General features: G+C 36.6%; 1 protein-coding gene across 1 annotated transcript in view; it reads left to right on the forward strand.

Moving 5' to 3' along the window:
- The first annotated feature begins 237 nt into the window (after window positions 1–237).
- LOC145674437 (uncharacterized) overlaps window positions 238–27,383 on the forward strand; it is a 53,723-nt gene continuing 26,577 nt past the window's right edge. Inside the window, exons 1-2 of the mRNA XM_081744494.1 lie at window positions 238–568; window positions 20,564–21,093. Of these exons, the coding sequence (XP_081600620.1) occupies window positions 20,639–21,093 (455 nt within the window). The 5' untranslated portion in view covers window positions 238–568; window positions 20,564–20,638. The remainder of the gene's footprint in view (window positions 569–20,563; window positions 21,094–27,383) is intronic.

The raw sequence follows: 27,383 nt of genomic DNA on the forward strand, positions 1-27,383 counted from the left end.
TCTAGTTCAATTGCACATACGCGTACGCTGATGAACTAAATAACTGAACGTGTTTCAAACACTGAAGTAGCAACACTGAATGCAAAAATTATGGAATAGAGACCATGGCGACATCTCATGAGAAGTAGGTAAACTAGAATTGGGACTGTGTAAGTCTAACTGAGTCGCGTTATATGTGGATGGTAGCGACATCCAACGGCGTAGCAGATTATTGTTAGGATTAGCGTAGTCTTGACGCAAACCATTCCTGAATGTGCCCACTTCATTGCACATTCAAATAATTTAGATGGTACTGGCATTCTGCTCCCAGTGAGCTTGTTTGTAAAGTCAGTCCGCTACTATTTTGAAGTGTATCGCAAGTATAGCGTTGCTATAATGCAAAACATTCCTGAACGTCCCTATTGTCATTGCACAGTCTTCTATCGGAACCAAATAATTTATATCGTCCTGGCACCCTGCGTCTGTGTGAGCGTTTATCAGTGAACTGTTGTAAATTTCTCCCACGTAGTTTATATCATTGATGTATTTTAAAAGTGCTAACGTGGTTGTCAATGCATTAATATATCAGGTTAGTGTTTCACGTCATGATATATATATATATATATATATATATATATATATATATATATATATATATATATATATATATTACCCCTACCCGTCCTTCACATTGTTCTCCAGAATACTTTTCCCTGGGTAATACACAGTGTTCGAAGTGGAAAAAAAAAGCAGAGGCGATATGTTTTATTATGATTTTGACTCGACGTATCTGTTATTTAAATATTGTCGTGATCAGTGAAAAACCAGAGACGGTATATCCTCATTACCGGAAAACCAGATGCGGTATGGCATACTACCGCATACCGTCTCACTTCGACCACTGGTCACACCGTAGTATCCTACTGGGCATAGATGAAGTTCACGGTATCCACCAGAAGTAACTGTATAATACATGTTTTCACATTCCCTGTGTAAATATTTGCTCCAGTCAAAGAAAAAAAAAGCGGCTTGTGTATAGCCCGCTCCCCCAGTTCTTTGTCACCGGAACTGGAAGAGTCGCTACTACTACTACTTCTACTGCTACTACTACCACTACTACTCCTACTCCTACTACTGCTACTAGTACTATTACTGCTGCTGCTACTACTACTACTACTACTACTACTTATATCCATACCTACATCCCAACCAACCCCTGCGGGACTTCTAACCCGTTCCTACTACTAGTACTACTACTACTATTGCTACTAATTACTACTACTACTACTACTACTTATACTAAAGCTTCCCCACCACAAGATTTTCATCTTAAATCTTTATAACATGTGATTCCGATTTATTAGGAACAAATAGGAATCGTTAGAATCACTATGATTCGTTAAAAATAACTGGGGGGAGCGGGCTATAGTCAATACAAAACACACAAACGAATCTGACTCAACAGCAGATTTAAACGAACAATATGTTAGTGGGTCAGGGTAGTGATGGGTAAATTTCTGGAAAGAAATTTTTCAGGAATATTCCCAAATGTAGGGATTTTTCGTGAATTTATGTACAATCACAAAGAAAACTGCATTCTATTACTATGTTATGATTTAAAAGTTAGATTCGTTTCCATCACAGTATATTATTACTGTTGTCCCCAGAGGAGTCTTTAAAATGTATATTCTTAACGATGTTATTTTATTAATACGGTAAGACGAGGTTACTTTGCACAAGATTTAAGCCATTTTAAAGAAAATCGCATTTAACTTACAAACGTGATGATTTAGAACACTGTAATTTAAACATATAATAGCTAGATATATAAGGAAAACATGAGTGCAAGTTCATTAGTAGACATTCAGTATAACCATAATTAGTTATTGAAATATATACTTTGGTGCAAAGTAACCCCATAGCTGCGGTTACTTTGCACAACATGCAAAAAAAAAAAAAAAAAAAAAAAGTATGTTGAACATACGAACGTAACATAAGTATTTATACATTTTACTTTCTATACAAAACTACTTGCAGTCTATGAAATATTGCTATTAGAATGATTATACCGGTATCAGTACTTAGCTTCAATTATTTATATTTGTAAAGAGAATTATGTATTTTCTGATACCGGCACAGGAACCCCATTCTAATAGTTCAGTGTGTCCCACAAAAATGCCAACTCAGGAAAAAAAAATTGCCGTGGACTGATTTTCCTTGGTTATTTCTTATGTGCAAGAGTATCATCCCAATCATAATTAGTGGGAGATTTACGTGATTTGGGACTTTCAGGCTGAAACTCTTCCAAATTGCATGATTCTTTTTTTTTAAAAAAAAATCTAATGTTGGTCATTCCTATGTGTATAAGCTGCAAGCTCCCCACAAAAGTGTAGTGATTTTTAAACAAAAAACAAAAAAAATAAATAAATAAAATAAAATAAAATAATAATAAAAATAAAAAATTAAAAAAGTTTGTGAGTAAAACCTCTCTCAAAGTACTTTTCTGGATCCGCCGCTGTTCATAATTTATTTTCAAACAATAAATTCATTCCGGCATCTTCCTAAATAGAAAATTAACTAAATTTAGAATGCAGGAGGTTCTAGTAGTAATAATTTCCTACATGAGTGGTTTTTTAGACCGGTGCAAAGTAACCCCGAGTAGAGGCTGAAACTGCCTTCTCCCAGTTTTACTTTTTCTATTACTTTAAAACGTTTCAAATTTCAATTTTAACTACACTGGTCGGCAAAATGAAAATCTTTTTCGCTCCCACGAACGAAAATAGGTGATTCCTATAGGTTTCGAGCTCCTGAGTTTGAATTCGTAACCTGTTTTTCTCCAGGACCTACCAGTTTTCAGGGAGGAGGGGGAGAGTTTCAATATCCACCGAAAGATGTTATTCTCCACCCATAATAATTTGCACGTTATAATTTAAATATCAATAAAAATTATGCAGATAAAATTGCATAAAAGTTAAACACTTAGGTGTCACTTGGTTTTCCTACTCCTCTTGTAATTACTACAGGGTGTCTCGCGTGTCACATTCCAACAGAAGTCTGCCAACATGTTTGCACTCCATTTATCACTGTAGCGCCTCTCCATGCTGGCTATTTGCTGGTGAAACCCTACCCCGTGTTCGTCAGAGACCTCCCCCAAGCTGTACATTTCAGGGAAGAAGTCCAGGTGGCAATGCAGGAAGAGTAACTTTAGGGACATATTACATCCCATGTTACGAAATGAAGTAATTAACCTGCCCACAATGTGTTTGTAATCAGGAGACTTATGATTCCCTACAAAGTTACTGCACACTTCTCGAAAGCCTCACTTTTACTTCATTAAGCTTAGAAGAAAATATAGTATCCTTAAAAACGTCTCTGATTTGAGGTCCCGTAAAAACACCTTCTTTCACATTGGCCTCGCTGAGTCTTGGGAATAGTTTTCTGAGATGATTAAATGCTTCACCATACCGGTTCAGGGCCTTGACGAAGACCTCCATGAGTTCTAATTTGATATGAAGGGGTGGTAAGATATTTTCTCCGGATCCAAAAGACGTTCATTAGCCACGTTCATCTCCTCTGGGACCAGTTGCTTCCTTGGCGACCATTTTGTGATGGTGTACTGATCTTTGGCTCGATTATCCCAATGACATAAGAAGCAGCAGGGCTTTATGTAACCTCCTTGTAAACCGGTGAGGATGACAATAACCTTAAGGTCAGCGCATACAGACCACTGGAACTGTTCGTAATTTATTTCCTACAATAGGTTTCGCATGTTCTCGTATGTTTCTTTCATATGTACAGCATGAGCAATAGGGATGGCTGGCTTTTCATTGCCATTGTGCAACACTCCCTTTAGACTTATTCTAGAGGAATCTACGAATAGTCTCCAATCTTCAGTGTTCTAGTTCAACTTCAGTTGTCCCATAAGCGATGGAATGTCACTGCAATACACCAAATCACCATCCTTTGTAAAATTAGGAACTAGGCTCACCTCTAGTTCATCTCATATTCACATCTTTGTTTAGTACATTCCATTGTTGAAGTAGTGGTAAAACCAAGAGGGCCTTAGACTTGGAAAGGTTTAAGACCCTGATCAGATCATTTAGCTCTTCCTGACTTATCACATGTGGTTCATTAATGTCAGGCAATGGAGCATATTTGGGATCTGACTGTGTATTCGAAGATTGTGCAACATCCTCACAAGCAGCAGGTTCTTCATCAGATGAAACAATGCACAGGGTGTATGAGTCTGGTGGTACGGGTACAGGCACACAAACATCATGTTTCACAGATCTCCTCGCGGAATCCAAGTTAGGATACTGTGTTTTATGCTTCATAGTTTTTGAAACAATTTTTATATTAGTCAGGCAGAAGTAACAGTCTGAAACATGATCACGAGGTTCGCGGCAAACCATAGGTACGGCGAACGGCATCGATTTATGTGTACCTTTGAACTATCCTGTGAGAGTACGCGCACACGAGTTACAACTTTGTTTCGGAGCCCAAACGCGATCCTAGTCGCCGATTTTACACCCGAAGTACAGATAGCAGGCTGTCTTCAGGAACGGTGACAATGGCCATGAAAATCCTTGAACATCCTTTGTTCCTTGAAAATCACTTCCCCACATATGCAGCAGAATGAATCTGTCGAATTGTTGCAAGTTATCGGCATGTTCGTTTAACACAAACGTCAATATTTCACCCAAAAATATTTTTCACCTACGGTATACACAGACACAGCGTAACACCACGTTCTAACACGAACATCAACTCGAAACTGAAATATTTGTTTCACGCGACAACGTGGTGTATGTCTTCACGCCCTTTTTTTTTTTTTAACAATTTGTCTGTCGTCTAGACGAATGGGAGCCGACGAATGATCGCAAGTTGATTAAGAAACCTTTCTCCGTGAATAACAGCTAGGTTTTAATGTATGCAGTGTGGAACGACAATAAATCTTTGCAACGCAAGCGGAGGGGGTACGTTTCCGGGGGTCGTTAGCTAGAGAAAACAATGTTGCTGGGATATAGTCTAGTAACAGTTCTTGGATTAAGATAAAAATTCAGAATTATGCACTCCAAACACGGAAAACACGTATTAAATACGAAAAATGCAATTTTTCTGTCAACTATGGAAGCAGCATCCCGCCGAAAAAAAAAAACTTACGTGCTGGAACCTTCTCGATTTGATATTCGTCATCAGTTTCTCGAAATCTATCCGCTATACCCTTCCACCCTCGTAAAATTTCTGAATTATGTACTCCAAACACGGAAAACTCATATTAAGTACGAAAGATACGATTTTTCTGTCAATTATGTAAACAGAAGCCCGCCAAAAAAAAAAAAAAAAAAGTGCAGCAACTTTATCGATGGGATATTCGTAATCAGTGTCTCGAAATGTATCGGGTACACCGTTTCACCCTTGTGGGAGGATTTTCATGCCGACCAAGTGCTATTGCATCAAAATCACATTATACACAATAGTATTCTACGAACCTGACTTAACTTTGACGGAAAGTCTTGTACGTGATATCTTTCAAATTTTAGTGGCTTTTACAGTGACTGCTTTCCATACCTCTACAACAATGAACCCTCCCGGTAATTAGAACTGATGTTAACCGCCAATATTATAGCCAAAATACAGTTAGATGTTCTGTCTTACGGTGCCAATTGAAACTTTTCTGTTCATGGTTTTGCCGAGAGAGGACTGTGAAACTCTTTTGATATTTTGTGCAAAGTAACCCCGTCTTACGATGTTTTATTATATTAAGAGAGTACGCATAAATAGATATATTTTTACAATATGTTCTATAAAAGTAAATATGTTCCAAAATTGTTATAGTAATTCCACACACTTTTAAACCGCTAAACAGTTCAAATTTAGATATAAGTGGGTTTTCTAAACTTGACTCTACTACTGATATTATAAACATACAAAATTTTTAAATGCTATAAACAAATTAAGTTAGATTACTGCCAGAAGACACATCTACCACCACTTTTTCAACATTTGCGCATAAATATGTATGTTCACAATATTTGAATGTCTTTCTTGTCTTTATAATTTTGCATGTAACACTGCCACACACGACTTTCCTTCCTACCTATTTCTCGAAATTTCATGCGTTAATTCACATGTAAAGGAAGTCCGAGTACCTCTTCAGAAATTCGAGTCAGGGAGAGGAGACAGACCGACGTCTATTACAAGGATGGTTCAGGGTTTACTAATAGTACTTTACCTCTATTTCTATATAATTCTACATTACTGTACAAAATGGTACCTTTTTATTATTTGTAAATTAGTATTTTGCTACTTTTGGCTGTTATTTAGCTTTCGGAGAGCCAGATTTTGCACCAACTTTTTTGCGATGAGGTAGTTTTATGGTTTCATACGTTAAATTACGTTACCAACATTAAACTCAGCCAGGATTCCCTAGCGAGCGTTAGCAAGTAAAGGCGGGTAAGAGCCCCGCAGGATACGTTGTTTTCTATCTTCGTTACCAACAATTCACTTTCTTTTCTCACATAAATAACTTCCACTTACCTTTACGGTTTGTACAAATCCCCTACTGCCCTAAAAAAAAAAAAAAAAAAAAAATGTGTTCGATACTTTCTTGACTGCTTGAACACCACTGTCAATTCATTTCTTCCGTAAATCATCCTAGTTTTGGCTCCCCAATACTGAACAATTACCCTACTTTAATGGAAATGGAACTTAAAAAATCATATTGTTCAAATTCTTTAAAACCTAGAAGTAAGTCATAATATATTAAAGTAAGTCGTCATATGGTTCTTATAATTTGGAAGATAAAGTAAAGAAATGGAAATACAATCCATCCCGGGAATTTATAGGCCAGGGAAAAAACCCAGGAATATTCACATTTTTAAATTCCTTTCCACCGGGAATATTCCCACTTCGCATTACTAGGTCAGGGAGGGCGAAACTGGTGGAACAGAGCTGAAGGTCGAGTGTACTTCCGTAGGAACAGGGGCATCAGTGACTCTAATGCTTAAATTTTTCCTAGCCTAATATTTAGTTGATGGAGGCCTGTGTGTGTTAGAATCGAAAAAGGATACAGGGTTAATTTCTGTCCGCCTTCATCTAAATAGAATACTTTTCCTAGGTGAAAAGGTCCAGAAGTACGTTAATAATACAAATGTACGGGAGTTGTAGTAAGAGAACTGTAACCAATTTCTGTGTAATTTAAGAATCGAATCGTACTACACGTGGAAATGAGAAACACGAAGTCTTGTAGACACTATATGTACTTAGCGGAAGCGTACATAAAAAATGTGAATACAGTGATGCAAGTACTTAATCCTTACATAACCTAACCTAATATTAATAGAAATCAGCGAAATTCTATCATTAAAAAGAAATGCCTAGACACCTTCTGCTAAACATTGGCAGAAACGAGGAATGCAAAAATTATGTATCATATATCGTGAATATTTTCACATCTTCTGTTTGTTTTGTTGTAGTATTTTTATATTGGAAGAATATTATGGCAATATTGGAAAGTGCATTACGTATTGGATAAAATTAAATAAAATTAAAATGTTAAGAAGACAGATATTCCGAAGACGTGTAGTATACTTTACTTATTCTAATTATTGATATTAGTTTTCAAAAACATCTTTAGAATTTTATTCCGCTACAATCAATCGATTTATTATGTGAAGTCTTTTTGTAAATTAGAAATATGGAAGCCATTTTGGATATAATATACATAAAGCTGCATCAGTTCCCGAAGGAGCAGGACGCTCATACTTTTAGGGATTATTCATTGAGTATGTACGAACTAACAAAGGGGGTAACAAAGCGACTCTTATTTACTTATCGACTGATACGAAAATAAAAAAGAACGTGCCTGTACTTTATATCTGCATGTGTAGTTCCTTTGTACTTTATCTATGACTATGTGTGTGTGGGGGAGGGGGAATTTAACGCATATCGTATGTCTTGTGCACATGGATACTTCTTACTGTTCCACTACGTAGGGAGATGATGTTATTTCATGTAGAAGTGGTAATAGAACACAGAAGAAACGCAGATCAGGCTGTATTCACACTTTACATTGGAGTGTGAATACAACATGATCTGGGTTTCCTCTGCGTTCTATTATCACTTGCACATGAAATAACATCATCTCCCTACGTAGTGGAACAGTAAGAAGTATCCTCGCGCACGGAAGACAAGGGGGTTCTCATGTATACTATTACCGCCATTTTCTTTGGAATTTTGTGTAAAAAATGTTATCCTAAACTCAGCATAGTAATTCTATATCTTTGTAATTTTCCCGCATCGGCCCCTTTCTGTACTCGCAATTAAAGAATTTAGGACAGAATTGCAGGAGGACAAAATGGCAGGAAACATAATGACAGGAAGACAAAATGGCAGCGTACGTAATGGCAGGATGACAAAATGGCAGCGGTCGAAATGGGAGAAGGACAGAATGGCCGAAAGTTAATTTGGCAAAAATTATAACTCCTAGGGCTCATATTTTAAGGTTTCATCTATTATATTTGTTAGTAGGTAACGGTTCTCGATTTAGTCATTTCTGCCTCGAATGTTCAATGCGTATAAATATAGCTAAATTGAACCAAGAGCGTAAATATCAGTTATCCAAACTTAACTTGAAACTTAACAAATCTTAACTTTTTTCTTATTTTTTTTATCATCTTTCAATTCTAAGTACAAGAAAATATAGATTGAAAGCATACAAAAACCTGAAAGAATTGTTACTATTTATTCTTCAATACTAATACACATCATGTTACAGACCTATAAAATTCCTTTACAGTTTTTTTCTAATTTCTTATTACATATACTTTAAATTATAAAACACAGCTTGTAGTTGCAAGAAATACTAATTACGTACATCTTTCTTAATTCTCAATAATAACGGATATCGTAGAACGGATTACAAGGAACAGTCCACAGTCGTCAGAATGACCTATTACTTACATCGTCATTAATTTTATATAACAAAACTAGCCTTTGAGTAGTTGGGGCAAAACCCCCAGGTCTGCTCGGCCTACTGCTTCGCATTTCTTATCTACCGGTCTTTCCATCAACAATAAATTTTGTGAACTCGCTCTTCGTATTTCCTGAATCTGCCCATCCGGGGGCTTCGCTGCCACACACTGTCTTTGCTCGGCCTACGGCCTCGCATCTCTTAAGTCCGTAATTCTATCGTTTCTTTTCCTATTTCAACTATCTAAAAGATAAGATTTTGTATCTTAAGAAAACGTCCGTTTAAATAACATGAGCATCTCTTCATCCCCCTTTAGACCCCTAAAAATTAAAAATATTCACTTTTGGCAATCTTCCTGTGGGTTTGTCCCAGAAAGCTACAATCATGCCAAATTTAATCATTGTAGCCCTACAGGAAATACTCAATAATTTGAGGGTGTAAAAGGTGTTCCACATGAATAACATGGGAAAGATTTTTTAGTTCCTTGGGGGGCGCGGTGGCTCAGTGGTAGAGCGTTCACCTCTGGTGCTTGGGGTCGCGGGTTCCATCCCAGCCTCCGCCAAGTGAACTTTGTGGTGGACAAACACCGTGCTCGTGGGTTTTCTCGGGGTTCTCCCGTTTCCTCCCACTTTCTTCATTCCACCATTTTCACTCATCTCTCATCATCACCGTCTCCTTTAGCCTAACCGGCATAACCGTGGGACGTAAAACTTAAAGATTTCATTTCATTTCATTTTTTAGTTCCTTATAAAACCACTCTAAAGTTGGAATATTTTGTTTTTACTGATTTACTGAGGTAGTGCCAACGAAAACGTACAAGCATACCGAATTTCAAGTTCATATGCCAATTCTAAGTATCTAAAACATGAGATTATATGTCCAAAATAAGCCCATTTAAAAAAGTTGGGGAAATTCTTCATCCTATCTTTAGACCCCTTAAAAATTAAAAATATTCAATTTTGGCAATTTTTCTGTGGGTTAGTTCCGGAAACCTACAATCATTCCAAATTTGGTCATTGTAGCCCTACAGGAAGTGCTCAATAATTTATGTCAGCTCATGTACAGTGCCCGATAATTATCCTGGCAGTGACGTAGGCTTCGCTCTTGCTCATATGCCATCCCACTGGTTAAAGCAGACGCTTCGTTCAATTCAACGTCCAATCCCAGGAAAGAGAAAATGCGCGAACACAAATACCAACTTAAAAACACGCTCCGTTCTCTACAACAGGAAAGCGAAAGGAAATGAACCTAAATGGGAGATTCGTTTTTGATAAATATACTTGTCATCTTTGTATAACGATAACTGGAGTTCAAGGAGACATAAATGCTACATTCTTTTGCTTTTATATTTATATAACTTTTATGAAGAATATGGTTATTTTATATTTGAATTTTATATATAAGTATGTGGAAAATAATTTTAAATGATAGCCATTTATGTTTATTCTGTTCTAACAACACTCAGATTTCAACATGCTACAAACTTTCGTTCTATTGAAGATTGATACAAATATGCAGTGGTCGAAATGGGAAGGGAAGTCCAAAGTTTATTTTAAAGAAACTTCCATGTCTTTACCTATAACGGTCCTTGAGTTAGAGGATGATATGTCAACGTGTTTCCTGGTCGCGGAAACAGAGCGTGGGGGTTAGTGAATGTAGCTTCGAAAAGTATAACATTTACCAATAGGACGTAAGAACAGTACTTCCAGGAAAAACAAACAAATTAGAAAAACAAAAGCGAAATGAAATAAACTGAAAAGCGCGTGTTTTCTTTCTCTAGGTCTGTACAGTCTGTGCTGACTGGTGAAAGTGGCCAATCCTTTCTTTTATTCTCGTTCTCAAAATTTTGTGTATAAGAATGGGTGATAGTACCTTACAGAAAGGCAAGCCGTTGCATTGTGATGCAGAAGAGATTGGTTTTAATGTTTACAACTTTTCTTGCAGCAAACAATAATAAATCTCACAGTGTTCATGAAACCTCCCGAGCAACATGTGTCAGTGAGAGATCCGTGTGGCGAATTATGAAAGAGAAGGAGTAAAGTCTGGACAACCCGCCGTAACACCCTGTAAAGCAAGGCCAAATACACAGAAAAGACAAACAAATTTAGATTCTTTCGATGAAGTAGTAGTTAGTAGAACAATTCACAATCTCTATGCTGAAGGCATTGTCGCCACTTTAAATAAATTATTTTGCGAACTTAAGAAAAGCATTGACTTCAAAGGTTCTGAGTGGGCATTACAACAAATAGGTTACTGCGCAAGTTTGGATTTAGGTTTTAAAAAAAAAAATCTATTGGAAATAGAAAACTGCTTTTTGAAAGGAAAGATATTGTCGTTTGACGACATAAATATAGGGTCTAATTTTATTTTTTCTTTCTTTGTCGTAACAATGCATATATATATATATATATATATATATATATATATATATGCTAGTATTAATCAAATACATTGTTATCTAAATTCTCTCTAGTTCGCTACCAGCATTATTTTAAACTGTAGTTACGACGAGACGTGCGAAGCGTTCAGTGTACCATCCAAGCACTATTTGTGAATAGCGTAAGTTGGTAGCCTTGCAACTGAGAGCGTTGACGTCACTGCCAAGATAGTTCTCGCCGACTCTAGTTTTATATATAGTTAAGATAGGATATATCGTAATATAGACTATAAACACACTTTGCAGTCGTAAGAATGACTAATTACATACCAGGTAGACCCGTATCCAGGGGGTCTAGGGTGCCGGGGGCCGGGTTCCGCTAAATTTTTGCAGCCCCTAAAATTTTCACGGTAGGCTTGCAAATGAACTATAATATAATTGGATCGCTCCCCCAAACTTCAGCCGGGTCCCCCCTACATTCTTGGGTTGGCTAACGGCCTGATGCCAGGTCGTTAACATCTTATAACACATATACTAGAACACAATATAAAAACATTCTGCAGTTGTACGAATGACTAATAATTACATCGGCGTTAATTTAATATAACATAATATATCGTAATATAGACTATAAATACTGTGGAGTCGTAAAAATGACTACTTAGTTACAGTGTCGTAAATATCCTATAACCCATATCGTAGAATATGCTATAAAAACATTGTGCAGTCTTAAGAAAAGAATGGCTATTTATTTACCCCGACATTAATTTTATATAACAAAATTTACCGTAAAATAGACTACAAAAACAATTTGCAGTCATAAGAATGACTAGCTACTTACATTGTCGTTAATTTCAAGTTCTGAGCAATTTCCCGCAAGAATTCCTCAAGATATCTTTTGTTTGTGTCATAATCCACACATAGGTTCCTCAATCTATACTGCAGATCAACATAAACCTTTTTATTTTCTTGACGGGGTATTGTCCTCTTTCGGACTAGGAAACTGTAGAATGAACGGTGGAATTTTCTTTCTGTAGTCTTTGTATGAGTTTGCATACCGTTGGGTAGTTGTATCCAACCAAATGGAAAAACTTATGGGTCCACCCCTCACATAAGTTATTTGTGCGAGAATTGTTAGACAGAGTTGCCTCATGACCATTCCAAATTTCCGGCGGAAATCTTGGTGGCACTCTCTCAATTCTTACGACATCAGAAATCTCAGAATTGAAGTATTATTAGCAGTTCGAATTTAGGAACATAATGAATAATTCGAAAATTTAAGTTGAAATCTTCATTTACCAAGTAAGAAACAAAATAGTTTAAAACCCGAGAATTCAAATTATATTTTCTGCCTTTATGTCCTCCTGCCATTTCGTCCTCTGCCATTTTGCCCTCTTGCCATTCTGTCCGTTCCCTCAATTAATTTCCTTAAATTCAAATTCGCTCGTAATTAGTTTGTTGCTGGTAGTTTTGTTGTACAGCATACAAAAGCTGACTCAAATCATTGAAATGTGTGAAATACCTCTGCATTAAAAATGCAATATATAATAATTTTCTAGAAATTGTGCATAATAGTTTAGATAGTAAGGGGAAATACGTAGGTGTTTCTCTTGATCTTTTCAAAACTATAAAATTATGAAATATGGAGCATTACTTCCAAATCGTTTAAGGAAGTTGATTCCGTAGGGGTCCAATAGACCAATTGTACGTGTAGGATACCCCAACCTTCCTTTTCACTACGCATTGCACAAAGCTTCCAAGGTGATCAGGTACTGTTAACACTGGGGGCTTGATGGTCTAGCTACATCTCGACCTAAGATTTGAAAAAATAAATAAATAAATAAATAAAGGTAACACTCCGAAGCTCAGTTGTACTCTGTTAAAGTGCAAACATCGCACGCAGCAACTACAATGATAAAATGCTTGTCACATACAACAAACGAAAGAAATTTTCATCAAGTGTTTGAAAAATTAATATGTACCAAGAAATAAGAAAAATTTTAAATGCTGGAGATTTAGAATACAGAATTTTGTTTTGTTTATTTTTGTTTTTTATATAAGATCAAAATCATAAAGGAAAACTAGTGAAGTTATTCAGGGAGCACATACGTGAGGGTGCAGATTTACAATAAATTCACCCATAGAAACAAATCTTATATGCAGTGTCTTTTTGTTAGGAAATCGTCTGCTAATAATTCCGGGGATCGTATTATATAAAATAAGTTGCATTTTAAGTTGAAGGTTAACTTTGGGAGAGTACAAGTTTTCTAGCTATGGCATTACTACTTGATCGCCGGATCTCACGAAAATGAGAAACAAAAGGGAATATTATTTAGTTTTTCACCCAAAATACTAGGTTGTGACCTTGGCTCAGTTAGTATCGTCAAATGGGGTGAATAGAAACACATTTTTGGCTATATGAGTTATAAGTCTGGTGATGTTTAAGATTTCGCGTATCACATTATTCCCAAAAAGTGTCTTAATATGCTAATGAAGTTCAGTAAACATCATATTAATTTATCAACTCCACTTTTCTTCACCTTGATTTTTCTTAATGTTTCTATTCACCCCATGGGTAGGGGTGAATAGAAACAATGACTATTTTCATTGTTGTTTCTTTTATACTATTTTAAAGGTTAAAAGAAACAGTGTATTTGTTGAGACGAACTATTTATTTGATACCTACAAGATATAAGTTCAATAAGACCAGTATTACATAAGCTACAAACTTATAAAACAATACAATGCACAATATAGGTACAAACGACCATACAGTTTTGATGATATTTTAATAAGATTTAAACCACTGAAATCACCACGGAAACTTACCATGAGTTGAGTTGATTTTGAGGTTAACGTCCCGTTCAGCAGCGAGGCTACATGAGACGTGGACCTACTGATTAACGTGGAATCAGAACCACATGAGCTCTCGCGGGGAATCGAACCCGGGTCTCCCACACCAAATTCGCGTACGCTAACAGCTTAGCCACGAAGGAGCCTGAAACTTATCATATACTTAAAGCGTGCTGACGAACTCCTAATAAAACCCAACAGTTTCGTAACAATATCCTCATGTAGTAAGAACGATTCTTCAGAAGTTTCTGAAAATTTTATTGTTTATGTGCTCCCTTATAAAACACTTCCACATATCCATCATGTTCACATTTTCGCACTTGAGTAGTGAATAGTCTTATCGAGTTTTAGCTTCTCATAAACCTTTACCACAACAAACCTTCACCAGCTTTAGAAAACCATCATCTAGTTCTTGATCGTCTGGAATGTTGTCTTTCTCCTCTTCCGACAATATAAGGGTAGGTTGAGTTTCGTTGTGATTTGATGAAAATGTATCATTTTCAGAAAAGAAACCAAAACTCTTACCAGAAACATCTATTCGTACTCTCTTCTTCTCTTGTTTAATTTTTTCATCTCTCATGCTCTTGAGAAGATCCATAAGAGAACGGTTTACAGTCTAAGATGTCTTTTGATGTTTTGTTTCTTCTCGTCCATTGTCTCTTTTTGGCAGCATCCTCAGTATTTGGTATGGACAAAGGGAAAAAATTCCACACTTTCCAAATCCAGCCCTGATATTTTCCTCCTTCAGTTTTTTTCAGACGACTGGGAAATTTGTTCTTAGAGATTGGTGATTCTTTCCTATCAGGTCCTTTTTTTCGCTTCTCAAGAATATTCCACTCCTCCAGAAGTGTTTCTATTCACTCCGCTAATTAAAAATCATAACAATAACCCAGTAAAGTTAAATTTTGATTAAAAATAATTTACAAAAGGAAAACTTTTACTATGAACGTCAGTACATAAAACAACAAACTACAAAATAGGCATATGTTCAAATGCAACAAATATGAAAATGTCATACTTACAAAGAAAGTTTGAGGAGCGCTAAAATACCTTGTAAGATTTCAGTAATACGTTAATGCTACTGCCGTCTACCTCAGTGTTCCCAACTCAGTAAAACATTTTGTCTCTGCTCTGAACACTTTAGCTGTATAAGACTATGTTAAGATATTTCAGTTTTCTTGATTAATTTATCGTCCCGATAAATCCAAAACTAATCTGGGAGTTTTGTTTCTATTCACCCCATTTGGCGGTAGTGATTATTGTTCGAAGTAAAGTATAGACGTATGGCATAGAAGCTAGGCCTAATGCATAAAACATGAACCCACTTGTGCTTGATGTCCACTAGAAAGCACGAGTACTCTCATACCGAGTCAGGGCAGGAGTGCAGCACGAAGTCCCGAACGATAACGATTGCGTCAACAGCGGTAGGTATAGGTATATACGAGGATAGTAGAAAAACACTTTATGCATGGCTTATGTGTTGAACAGCGTTGAAAAAGACACTGAATACAATCCAAATAGTACTAAAATGTGCTAAATTAGGTTAGAATAGATTTGGTTAGATGTTCCTCTTCTTTCCCGCAATTTTGTTTCCATTCTTACTACAAACTGTTCGCATGTTTAGTAGAGCATGCTTTTCAGAAAATTTAAACAACAGACACTCCTTCTTTTTGTACAACTCGAGAATATTCAGTAACTATATTGTCATTTACGCAACATTTCCACACCGCCTTTCTGACAAATCGCAAGTGTACTTCTACGCAAATAGTCCCTTCCACCTTCATATATAGTGCTGTTTGCAACATCAAAACCAACTAAAAACAACAACTATTTTCTTAAATTCAACGATTCCGTTGATCTGATTTTATTTACTCTTGTTTAAAAATCAAACTAACTTCTCCAATTAATCTTTTAATTTTCTAAAGTAGATCCGCCAAAGTATCTGTTAACCCATAACAGTTTTCTGACAAAATTTGATGCAGATACCTTAAAACGGTTGTATGAATTTCACTGGGGTGTTATGAACAAACGCGTTTTTCCGTAGATAAGAGGGACGTTTGCGATGGTGTGTATTCGCGTACATGCAGACGCGGTCGAAAAAGACTTACTAATTTGTTTAAGGTGGCCTCTACATTCAAGTTATGACTACAATTGCAAGCAATGAACCGTTTCTATCTTTACATAATGTCTCTTAATATTGCTTTTCCTTCCTAACTTGGCACGTTTCGCGTTGTAACCCTAAAGGTAGAAACAGCACGTCCGGAAAGAATGAAAAGCACCTTCATTCTTGGCAATCCACAATTGCTTCTTTGAAGGTTGTTCTGTACATAGTGTTCATATTTGCTGTGTGAATTCTTCGGTTAGGTTAGGTTAGGTTAGGTTAGATTGGACCCCTTCTTCTTCATTTTAAGTATGCGTGTCATCTGTTATCATAAAAAACTTTGAGGCAGTGCGATTCATTCCTATACCATTGTAAAGCAAAGGTACTTGCAGGGACCACCTAGCACAGGGTATGCGAATGTTTCTCAGACTCTTTTTCATTTTCACGTAACCTACCATTTTCTAGTAACCTACTCCCAAGATTAAAAGCGAGCTCAGGTCTTCAAATTCCCTTTGCTCTAAACTGGATTAGATTTTTGTCAAAAAAAATGTGGCCATATTCCAAACTCTTGTGCGGGATTTTCGGAGTTGATGCCTTCACACTGTATAGCTAAGTACGTATGTATGCATAATAAAAATTTGTACGCAATAAATGCACAGTACCAGTACTCAAGAAAATAAGAGAGTGGAAAACATCAGGAGATAAGCAATGACTTATCTGGTGGCATCATTTAACTTTGTTACAAATGTGTGCTAAGAAACAAAAGCATCATTATGATAATATGTTCCGGAAGAAATTATTATTATTATTATTATTATTATTATTATTATTATTATTATTATTATTATTATTATTATTATTAATTGTTTGGTGATCTCTTACGAACATTATGAAACTTTCAGAGCACAACGAAATCAAGTCTATGATCCGAGAAAGTGATACACTGTTTGTAGGTACGCGTACGTATATGATTATTTAGAATTGACCATTTTCTTATTCAAAAGGTATTTAGAATGGATATGAATTTATAAATAATGAAAGGGACTTCAGTTAGATATCTCAAATATGAAGTATGTAAAATGTTTTTTTCTTAAAAAAAGACGATTTATCTGTGCACTGAATGCCATAACGATAAATGATCCTGTGAAGAAGGCCCACCAAATTTTTATAAGGATGGAAAATCAAGGTATAATTTCTTACCCTTAAGTGTGAGTTCGTCTTTAACAAAAATGCAAGGAATATGTGTATATTTGTAAGTACATTATTACATTCTTTTTACATTTTATAATCATCGTGGCTACATGAATGAATAATTACTTGAAATATGAAGTACATCTCTGCCATATAACTACTTTCCATGTGACCTAGTACCAAAATAATTTTAATAAAGAGTGAATTGGTCTGACGTCTCTCTACAAAAGCCTGATATTAAAGCACATATCTATATAGATGGATAAACCTCATAGAAACGTTTTCACGAGCGGTATAGTAGTAGAAAATGCATTGATAAGAGACCAAGGGAAGACCTAAACCAGTTTGCTGTTATGAATCTCAAGTTCTAGGATACAGTATGAGAAGTTTTTCACTACTTATTTTATTTATTTATTTATTTATTTCGGTAATTCAAAAGTAGTGAGCCTTGTGCACAAAAGATGGCGTGATCATCCCAAATCTTAGATTATATGAGTCTCAGCCGGTAAGGCTTAAAAGCATTTGTTAGCAGACAGTTGAAGCTAGTAGATGTAAACCGTATTGAAATTCTCGCATTCAGACGTAAAATATTATGCCGTGAAAATGAATGATCTAGTCGCAAAGCTGCACTACATCTTTCGATTTTATTGCGATTAAGATGTAAATGCTGCGCAGGCCTGCTAAGAGATTAGTGTTGTTTACTAACAAGAGATGTTATAAAAAATAGAAGCCAAAACATAGTTCAGTCGCTTTCGCTCTAGAAATTTTGATGTCCAGGATGCTACTCGCGGTCAGCGACCAATCACAGAGAGAATGAATGATATTTCGGCAAAAGTCGCGGGACAAGTTCGACATATTAGCAGTAATGACATCGCCAATTACTTAACATAATTAAAGCGTTTGGATAAATCTGGTTAGAAAAGGAGAGCGATTCCCGGCGGGAGGTAATGTGTTTTGGATTCTATGTTAATCAGTACGTCCACGTCTCACATAGCCTAGCTGCTGAACGGGACGTTAAACTCAAAATCAACTCAACAAGAGCTCGACACTTGGGTGGCATATTGTGATTAAGTTTCTATTTGAGAATCTTGCTTAAGTAAACCGAATTCTAGCCATTTCTGAAGCGGCTGATCACGAGCGGTGAAAATATATAACAAACAACACCAATGTATAGGAGAGATTGAAGTCGAATCGAGCAGAAGTTCTATAATCTTTTGCAAAGCCTACACTCCGCGCCGGTAGATTAACTGTGCGTTTGGTGGAATTGAAGGAGCATTTTGCACCACCAACTGCTGTTGCCAGGGAGACTGACGACCTGTCAGAAACTCAGAGAATTCGGTTCAGAAGATATGACCCTAGTAGCAGAGACAAGTTGCAATTTGCTTGCTGTAAACTTGCATTCGAAATTAGCAAGAGCATGACGCAAACTGGATTACAGTAATGAAGTGACCTGAGGGCAACCTTCCATTCAGCGTTCTACTTAAGCTTGACTCGAGCGTTTTACGCTGGCTGGAAGACAATTGCCAATGAACTACCAGTGATGTTATGACGATCTGCGAATGATCTAAAGTACCGGTATCGCTTGAAAGTACAGCAAAAGCAGATTATGAAGGCACGCGTTAAAAGAGCAAGCGTAGAAAGCCAAAAGCCAATCACGTGTCAATTGGCCGAAACTTTCTTGCTACATTAGGATTTATCTACCGTATAATACGGGTTTGTCACTGTCAGACTATTGTTTGTTTCGGTATCTGGGGAATTCCGTGAACGGAGTTAAGTTAGATTTAAAAACAAGCCTGTTCAATCCATGTGTCACAATTTTTGCCCTGAAACTACAGAAGCTCTGTAGCAACAGGATTATGGTGTAACCGGAGAAATGACAAAATCATCGACTAAACTGGTGCAAATGTGGTTCTATAATATTTTCTAATCACAATTAACGTACTCCGAATTCTGACGTACAAAGGCTCGATGTTATTTAGACAAAACAACTTCCTTTATTTGTATATTTACTAACATTTTTGATTTCGGTGTGTACAGCTACTGCCCTAAACATTTTGCTCATTAATGCAGATCAATTGGATTACGTTAGGTACCATTAGGGTTAGAAAGTTTTCCTACCATGAGAGCGGATATTTTTTTAATAAAATATTTCAGTCAAATATAGCGTATGTAACTTGTTAAGGGATTGTTCTTTCGTAAATTTAAGGTATACATGCGCTGCTCTATAAAACATTAAGTAAGTACATTCCCCACTACTCCTTTGTATAAGCACTCTCTAGATGCTCTGTGGTTAGCCTGTGGACCTTTTCCACAAAAAGACCGGTTCATTTCCAACATTAACTAGTATGTCCTTGTTTCATATAACATTGGTGCTACAATGGACGCCAAACACCAATACAACCCAAACATGCTAGAAGAAAATCCAATGACTATCAAATAGTGCAAAGCAAGATCATCAAATTAAAATTCGCAGCAACCGCTACAAAATAAAATTAACTAGAATTTTCTAGCGCTACAGGTACTTAAGTAAAAACGAAAAACTGGGAAGAACGAGTAAATCTTTCTTTAAAATATTACACTGCGCCTTTGAAATGTTATCGCTTTTTAAGTGGAAAATTGGTATAACATTACATTGTACATTTTATTTATGAAATTAAAATTAGTAATGTAGCAGAGGAAATTTTAGTTTTGGCGTTTTCTCTTCTTATGGAACACTGGTCGTCCGTTGCGAACTTGTAGCTTTATTTAAGAACAAAAAAGCAAGTATCGTACTTTGATAAAATGTACTTAGGTATATAAAAAAGGCAATATTGTAATATATTGCATGGGTGTGTTTACAGTATGAGTATTTCTATAGTTCGGTATGGTTCTGTATTTTCAATATTTAGTTATATCAGTATTTAATATCACTAGTAGCAAAATTTCGATATTTAAAATACTAGTTTCAATATCTTTTACATTCCTTGTCTAATGCCAAACCATTTCACCCACTAATTCAATTTCTCAAGAAGTTGCACTTACCATTTTCTTCCCCCGACCAGCTTATAAATTTAATTAAAACGGCTTATATTTTTCTTATTACTTTCAGATTTCTTTGTTTCTCTTGAGAATGAAATGCTGAAGGTTTCAAATCTCCAACGTCAACACATCTTGTGATAGCAAAATGGATTTACATTATTTAGATCTTGCTTGTAATAAAGTTGAAATGAAGAGACAAAATGTTCCGGTTAAAATTGAAATGAAAACAGAAATCGAGTCATCTGAAGAATATAATTATAAACTGTGTACTAGTAACACCAATGACCATAAAGATCCCAAAAAAATACGTACAGATTGTGAGGAACGAAAAGATGCGACGGAAGGAGAGAATATCGCATCAGAAAGTAATGAAGATGAAACAATATCAGATTGGAAACTAACTTCGAAAGCAATATGTTTGGTCAAGCGTTTATCAACAGCTGATGTAAACCCCAAACGTTTTTACAGCAATATGAAACCAATATCCACCGATCATACACACAATTCGGAAGAATCTGCCACTATTAGAGGTAAAAAAGATAACGAAAGGGACGTTCAAGAGAGTAATCGAAAAGCAAGTAGCAATGTTCAGACCCTCAGGTACGTATAAATGCTGTTATTTTTTCAAAAATATCTTGTATAAATGTTTTTTCAACAGCTGCAATAATAGGTTTTTCGTTTAGCTTAAACTGAGTTACTGGAATTGCAAATATTTGAACATATAAAGAAACATATGCGTAGCCTTGAAGTAAGTGTTCAAACGTAACGGCAAATTCCTCTAAGCCTCCTCCTTGCTCCAAACCTTGAGTGTTAGGATTATACTCACATGCTTTTGAGTAATGTGAAGAGCGATCCTTCTTATAAACAGGTGCTTGCGCATAAAACTTTCACTCAGCATTAATTTAAACAAGATATAAACAGCTGTCAGGTACAAAGACTACTTAATAAAAGTATTCTGAAATTCTATGTGGAATAAGAAGTATTTGTTTAGTGCGCAACATATGATGGCAGGCCTCATCGTATGGCTTTGCACCGCTATTAGTAGCAGTAGTATTTTTACACCGATATTTGTGATGATACTGGACTGGAATCGTTGCCATGTTCTTACAGCACACGTTTGCTATTAGATCAATTCCTTTTCATTCGCCTGAGAAATGTTTGACTTTTCTTGAGGCCACACTTTAGAGCGGAGCACAAAATTTCTCACGCCATAAGTATCAAAATTCAGCAGTAAGCGGTCAAACAAAAGTAAGGAAAAAGATTTGTTTGGTTAGACAGGAAGGTCAAGGCAAGACGTGGTGACTTTTGATCCCCAATTGTGAAAAAAAAAGCCATAAGATATATGACTGTGTTTGTGGAACTGGGTGCGAGGATGTTGTTGATCTCTACAGTAAGAAGTAAGACAAAGTAGTCGGAAACATCTCTTTGTAAGACACTCACCGTGTTCTCCCTTATTTGACCAAAATTTACGTCACACATAAAACCAAACCAACACTGAAGTGCATAATAGTTCATCAGTAAGTTTGCATACTTCTTCAGCAATAAAGCTAAAGTGTGAATGTATGGTGGAATACAGGTTAATAGATGTCTTGCAAATTTTTCTTCATTGCAGTTTCATTTGTAATTCTCCAACTTGATTCCCCACTTTTACTGAGAATAATTACACACAATCTTTCACTCAAAAGGCAAAAGTACATGATTTTAAACTACTACTAAGGGACACTTACATTTCAGAAACACTTAGATGTTTAAAGAATTCTTTGTCTGTTTCAGATTAAGTCAAAAATACTTTTCCGATATTTGTATGTTTAATATATGCACAAAAAAATCTGATAATGTTAGTAAAACCCGTTTCAACATATGTTGCTCATGCGCGTCTGGAAGAAAATGTAAACAATTCGAGAACATAAAAGTAGCTGAAGTACTGTTATTTCTTCCATGCACATTAGGTTCTGGAACAATTGTTTTCTAGTTTCATTATGTATCTCATATGTGGAAAAATATGATGATTCTGGATTCACTGCACTGTTTTCTGTTTCAAAGCAATGGATCAAAGTGTAATGAAACAATGTACCAACATATGAGGTTAATTAAGAGAAACTGCCCTTCTCTAAACACGATCAATGGGTCTAACGATGACTGTATTGGATTAGATTTCGAGTTTAGCGTCCGGTTGAGCAGCGAGGGTATATGGGACATGGACATTCAGCCTAACTCTATATCCGAACCATATAATATCCTGCTGGGAATAGATCCCAGATCTCTCACACCAATGACGTACGCCATCTACGTGGACCTCAAAAACCAAACGACAATAACCATGTTAACGTATTCAGTATAACTTTTCCTCAAATGAAGAGAAATTTATTAACGTGATTTGAATTGGATTTTTGAAACCGATGACTTGTGTGTATTTCTATCCTTCAGTTTTACCTACAATCTTCAAGTATAATTTTCTTTCATGCCAAAAAGTGCTTCTGTGCATTATTGTAGTCGTAATTATGTCTAGATTTCTTTTGTAAGGTCCATTCGTTCAGGTCTAACACTTGATTGACATCATTTGGTTTTAACTCCAATTCTCATATTTCCTTTCCGAGATTAAGCAAAAATTTAAGTCTCATAAAACCCACAGTTAAATGGTTTTAAATGGGGTCTGTTAACTTTAGTTCTATACCACCCATTGGTTTCTGTTTGATAAGCGTCGTACGAAAGAGAAAAAAGATGGAAGAATGCTACAAGTTGTAAAGTAAGTTTCAGTTTCTTGTTTGTGGATACCGCGAACACATCTTTGGTGACGAGGGCAAAATTGCTATTTACGTGGTAAATGTGGTGACAGTTACGCTGTTAGTAGCTGTATATAATGAATAGTATATGCATCTGTGTTATACTTTTATGTAGTATTTTCCTTTCAATCCGTTCTAACAACGCTATAAATAAATTAATAACGTTAGTTTGTTATCCTTATGCCTATAATTATCTAATAATTTCCATGCATGAATAATTAACATTTTCTTTTCTGTGATTGGTTATAGATCAATTTACTATTTGTATGTGTTTAAGAATAACATATTAGCTCAGTATTTCTACCATACACATAAAAATTGTACTTGTTTATTTTGTGCTAATTTTACGCCGTATTTCAAACGAAATATATTCATGCATTTTTAATTTACATGTATGCTAATGCTTTTTTCCGGAGAATATAATGTTCATATATGGCGATGGAACACTTTCTCGTTATTTTTTTTAGTCTTAATTAGCAGTGTTCGATGCGCCTCGTTTTTATTAAAAAAATATATGGTATGTACGGATGGGTTGTCATAGGTAATCTTTGACTCCTTGTCCAATCTCAGAATTTTTCCAGTTGCTGTGCCTTATAGATGGTATTTTATTATAACAGACAATGTACCATTTCATCTTTGGGTTTCTACACACATGCTGTAACTTAAATTTTGGTCAAATACAGGGTAGAGAGACGCGCCATATACATATATGCCTCCAAGTATTTCGAATTTTTCCTTACTGTAATGATCAACAATTTCCGCTTCAAGTTACATAAACGTAGTCATATATCTTAGCACATAACATTTTGCTGAGTTGAAGATCAAAAAACACCACGTTACAGGTTAACGCTTCCTGTATGACTAATATTTTTTTATTAGTTTGCGCACTTACTGTTGGATACTTCAAATTTTTATGTATGACATGAGAACTTTCGTGCTAACTTCTGATATATACGAGGGTCATTTAACTCGAACTGGTAACACTGTACGATTGGAGACAAATGACGAACGTAGTGTGTTCCGTGAATGTGTACGGGTCAATTCAACGCTGCTGCGGTTCCATATTACGTGTATGTTGCGAGTAGACATTGTTAAAGTGATTGTTGTGTGAAATACCAACCTAACGCAGTGTTCACGTGTGCAGAACAGCGTGTGTTTTATCAAATTCTAGGTGGCACGAGGGCAAAATGCTAAGCCGATCCACAGAGGATTAGCATAGGCCTGTGGTGAAGCTGCTCTACCGTATCGGACAGTGGCGAGATGGGTTGCAGCATTTCAGGCGGGACGACATTCAACAAATAAAATACACGTCGGAGGGCATATGGGAACGGCTACTGACGAAATTCGTATTGTAATACTACGGACACTGCTTGATGGTGATCGGCGCTGGACATGTAGTAAATTGGCGCAGGAGCCCAACATTTCTTCCGGAACAGTGTTCCGCATGCTAACACAAGATCTTGGAATGCTGAGAATTGCAGCCACATGGGTACCGATTGCTCTGACCGATTTTGAAAGTGGCATAGGTGGAAATGTGCGCGCCAACACCTTCATCGTTACATTGAGGAAAGTGATGACTTCTTGCACCACATTATTGCAAGTGACGAAACGTGGGGAAGATCCTACAAGCCTTATTGAAACGTCAGTCAGTCAACACCCAGAATCTCCACGACCGAAAAATCTTGCGCAAGAGCCAGCAAACTTGAAGGTGATGATAAGGTGAAGGTGAAGGTACGACCACCAAGGCATTATCCTGCCACATCAAGTTCCGCAGGCTGTTACCGTCAAGGCTGCATACTATGCTTCATATCTCAATGACCATTTGCGACCAGCATAGCAGCGCTAACGTCCTCACCTCCTGGAGTCTGGACCAATTCTCCTACACGACAATGGGGTTGGGAGGTACTGGAGCACCGGCCATACTTCCCGGATATGAGTCCCTGCGAGTTTGATCTTTCCCAAAAATGAATGTACTTCTCAGGGGAAACGTTTCAGAGACATTCCCAGCGTTGTTCGTGCCTTAGGGCGCACTGTCAACACCCTCTCACAACGTAGGGCTTTGACAGGTATTTAACGGTTACCAGGCATCTAGCGAAGGGTTCAACAGGCTGGCGGAGACTACATCGAATCACTGTAAGCTTCTTCAGGTGAGTGATTTACTACATTCCACGTGTGCGTGGGTTTTCTCGGGGTTCTCCCGTTTCCTCCCACTTTCTTCATTCCACCATTTCACTCGTCTCTCACCATCACCGTCTCCTTTAGCCTAACCGGCATAATCATGGGACGTAAAACTCAAACATTTCATTTCATTTTCACTACATTCCATTCCACAATTATGTTGCCACTTCGATTTAAATTACCCTCGTATACTGACTATCAACGCATTAGGCTACTTGTGTTTTATGGTGGAATTGGTTATTTCTGCTTATGCAACAAGGAGATTTTGAATGATATGCTCTGCTGTTCTCATGGGCTCTGAAACACTGGCGCTTGCGCAATTGGTGTGTACAGTTGTGAAGGTTTCTTGAGAAACTGCTATTCAATTTACCGAACACGTGATGGGCACACTAAGTTCGCATGACTATACAAACACACCCTTTCTCAGCAGTAGTACGAACTCATAGATTACACTACCATTTTATGTGAGAGGGGTGAAGTATTACTGTGAAAATGCTGATAAGGCACGTTGTGCATGGTTAGAGATATCCACCAGGGGAAATTTCGTATCTTTTGAAGAGGGATGGAATTTCATCTCTAGACCACACTTTGAAATCATCCTCTAGCTCACACAACTGCGAATCTACTATCGCAATTTAACGTGAGATATTACTAATTTCTTTCCAAGGTTGTGTGCTTCACCAGGGATTGAATCAAGGATTACGAGTATTGAGGGCACGTGTTAACCTTTCTCACTTCAAAAGGGAACTTGCTCCTTTGAACAGAGTTATAGTAGGTTTTATGATGTGTTGTATGGAAAGAGGAAAAAAAATATATTTTATCCTTCAATATTTATTCTATGGTATATATAAAAACCATAATATAGACATGTCTCTTTCTATTTTCGCATAATATTGTGCTCAGTCGGACATCTTACACTTACAAGGAAGTAATTAAAGTGGTACGGGTGAATCTCAATATGTTATATATGGTTGGAAAGGCAATTCCTTTTCACCTTCACATAAGAAATATCTAGCTTCAATGGGGCCTGCAGGGTGCGTGATGACCATTTAAATATTCGAGCAAGGGACGCTCCAAGACACCAGAAAAAGTGAACAAAAAAAGAAGCTATGATACGATTAAAGGAGTAGTGGTGTATATAGGTTTGAAAGGTAGCTAATACGAATCTGACATCAAATGTTTATAAATCAAAATGGCGGACACATTCTATATATCTGAAATAGGGTATATAGAAACATTCCACGGTCGCTATGTATGAATCGGTTACAGAAGTGTAAAATTCAAAATGGCGAATCCAACATGGCGAAGAAAATGGAAAACACTGCATGGAACTGAAACATTGTAGTGGCAGTAAAAATTTCCTGTTTGAAGAGCAAATAATCCGACAACTGTGTTCATGGTATCACATTATGCCGTTTACACTTGTAAACCTAGGTATGCAGTAATGCACACCCAAGCACAGAAGTATCCCCCCCTCCTAAGTGCTCTAATTCCATTACTTGGGGTCCAGGTCATTTGCCTACAGAGATGTAACCCAAATTATATGTTACTTTTCTGTGCACTGACAGCAGTTGGTAGCCCTTATGAAGGTGTTTATGCTAGTAAAATTTTAAAGTAGGTGACTAACGAAACATTTCTCTATTCTAAGATGAATCTCTATGATTCGGATCGTAGTTTCGAAAGAACACCACATATTAATCTCAATATTGCTGTGTATGTAATGTATTATTTCTTTATATACTGTATGTTTAGAGAAACAAAAATACTAACCACGCATGAATCAGTCAATGCTTGAAAGTAGCTGAAAATATCAAATCTAGAACAACTGTTGGAAATAAGTTTGTAAATGATTGCCTTTATTGAGGGATTTCCTCCAATTCTCCTCATTCGAACATATTTTTCTTTCTGGAGGGAAGATCTTTCTTGTCA

Source organism: Thermobia domestica, chromosome 17, assembly GCF_964235325.1.
Source record: "Thermobia domestica chromosome 17, izTheDome1.hap1.1, whole genome shotgun sequence".
Classification (NCBI taxonomy): domain Eukaryota; kingdom Metazoa; phylum Arthropoda; class Insecta; order Zygentoma; family Lepismatidae; genus Thermobia; species Thermobia domestica.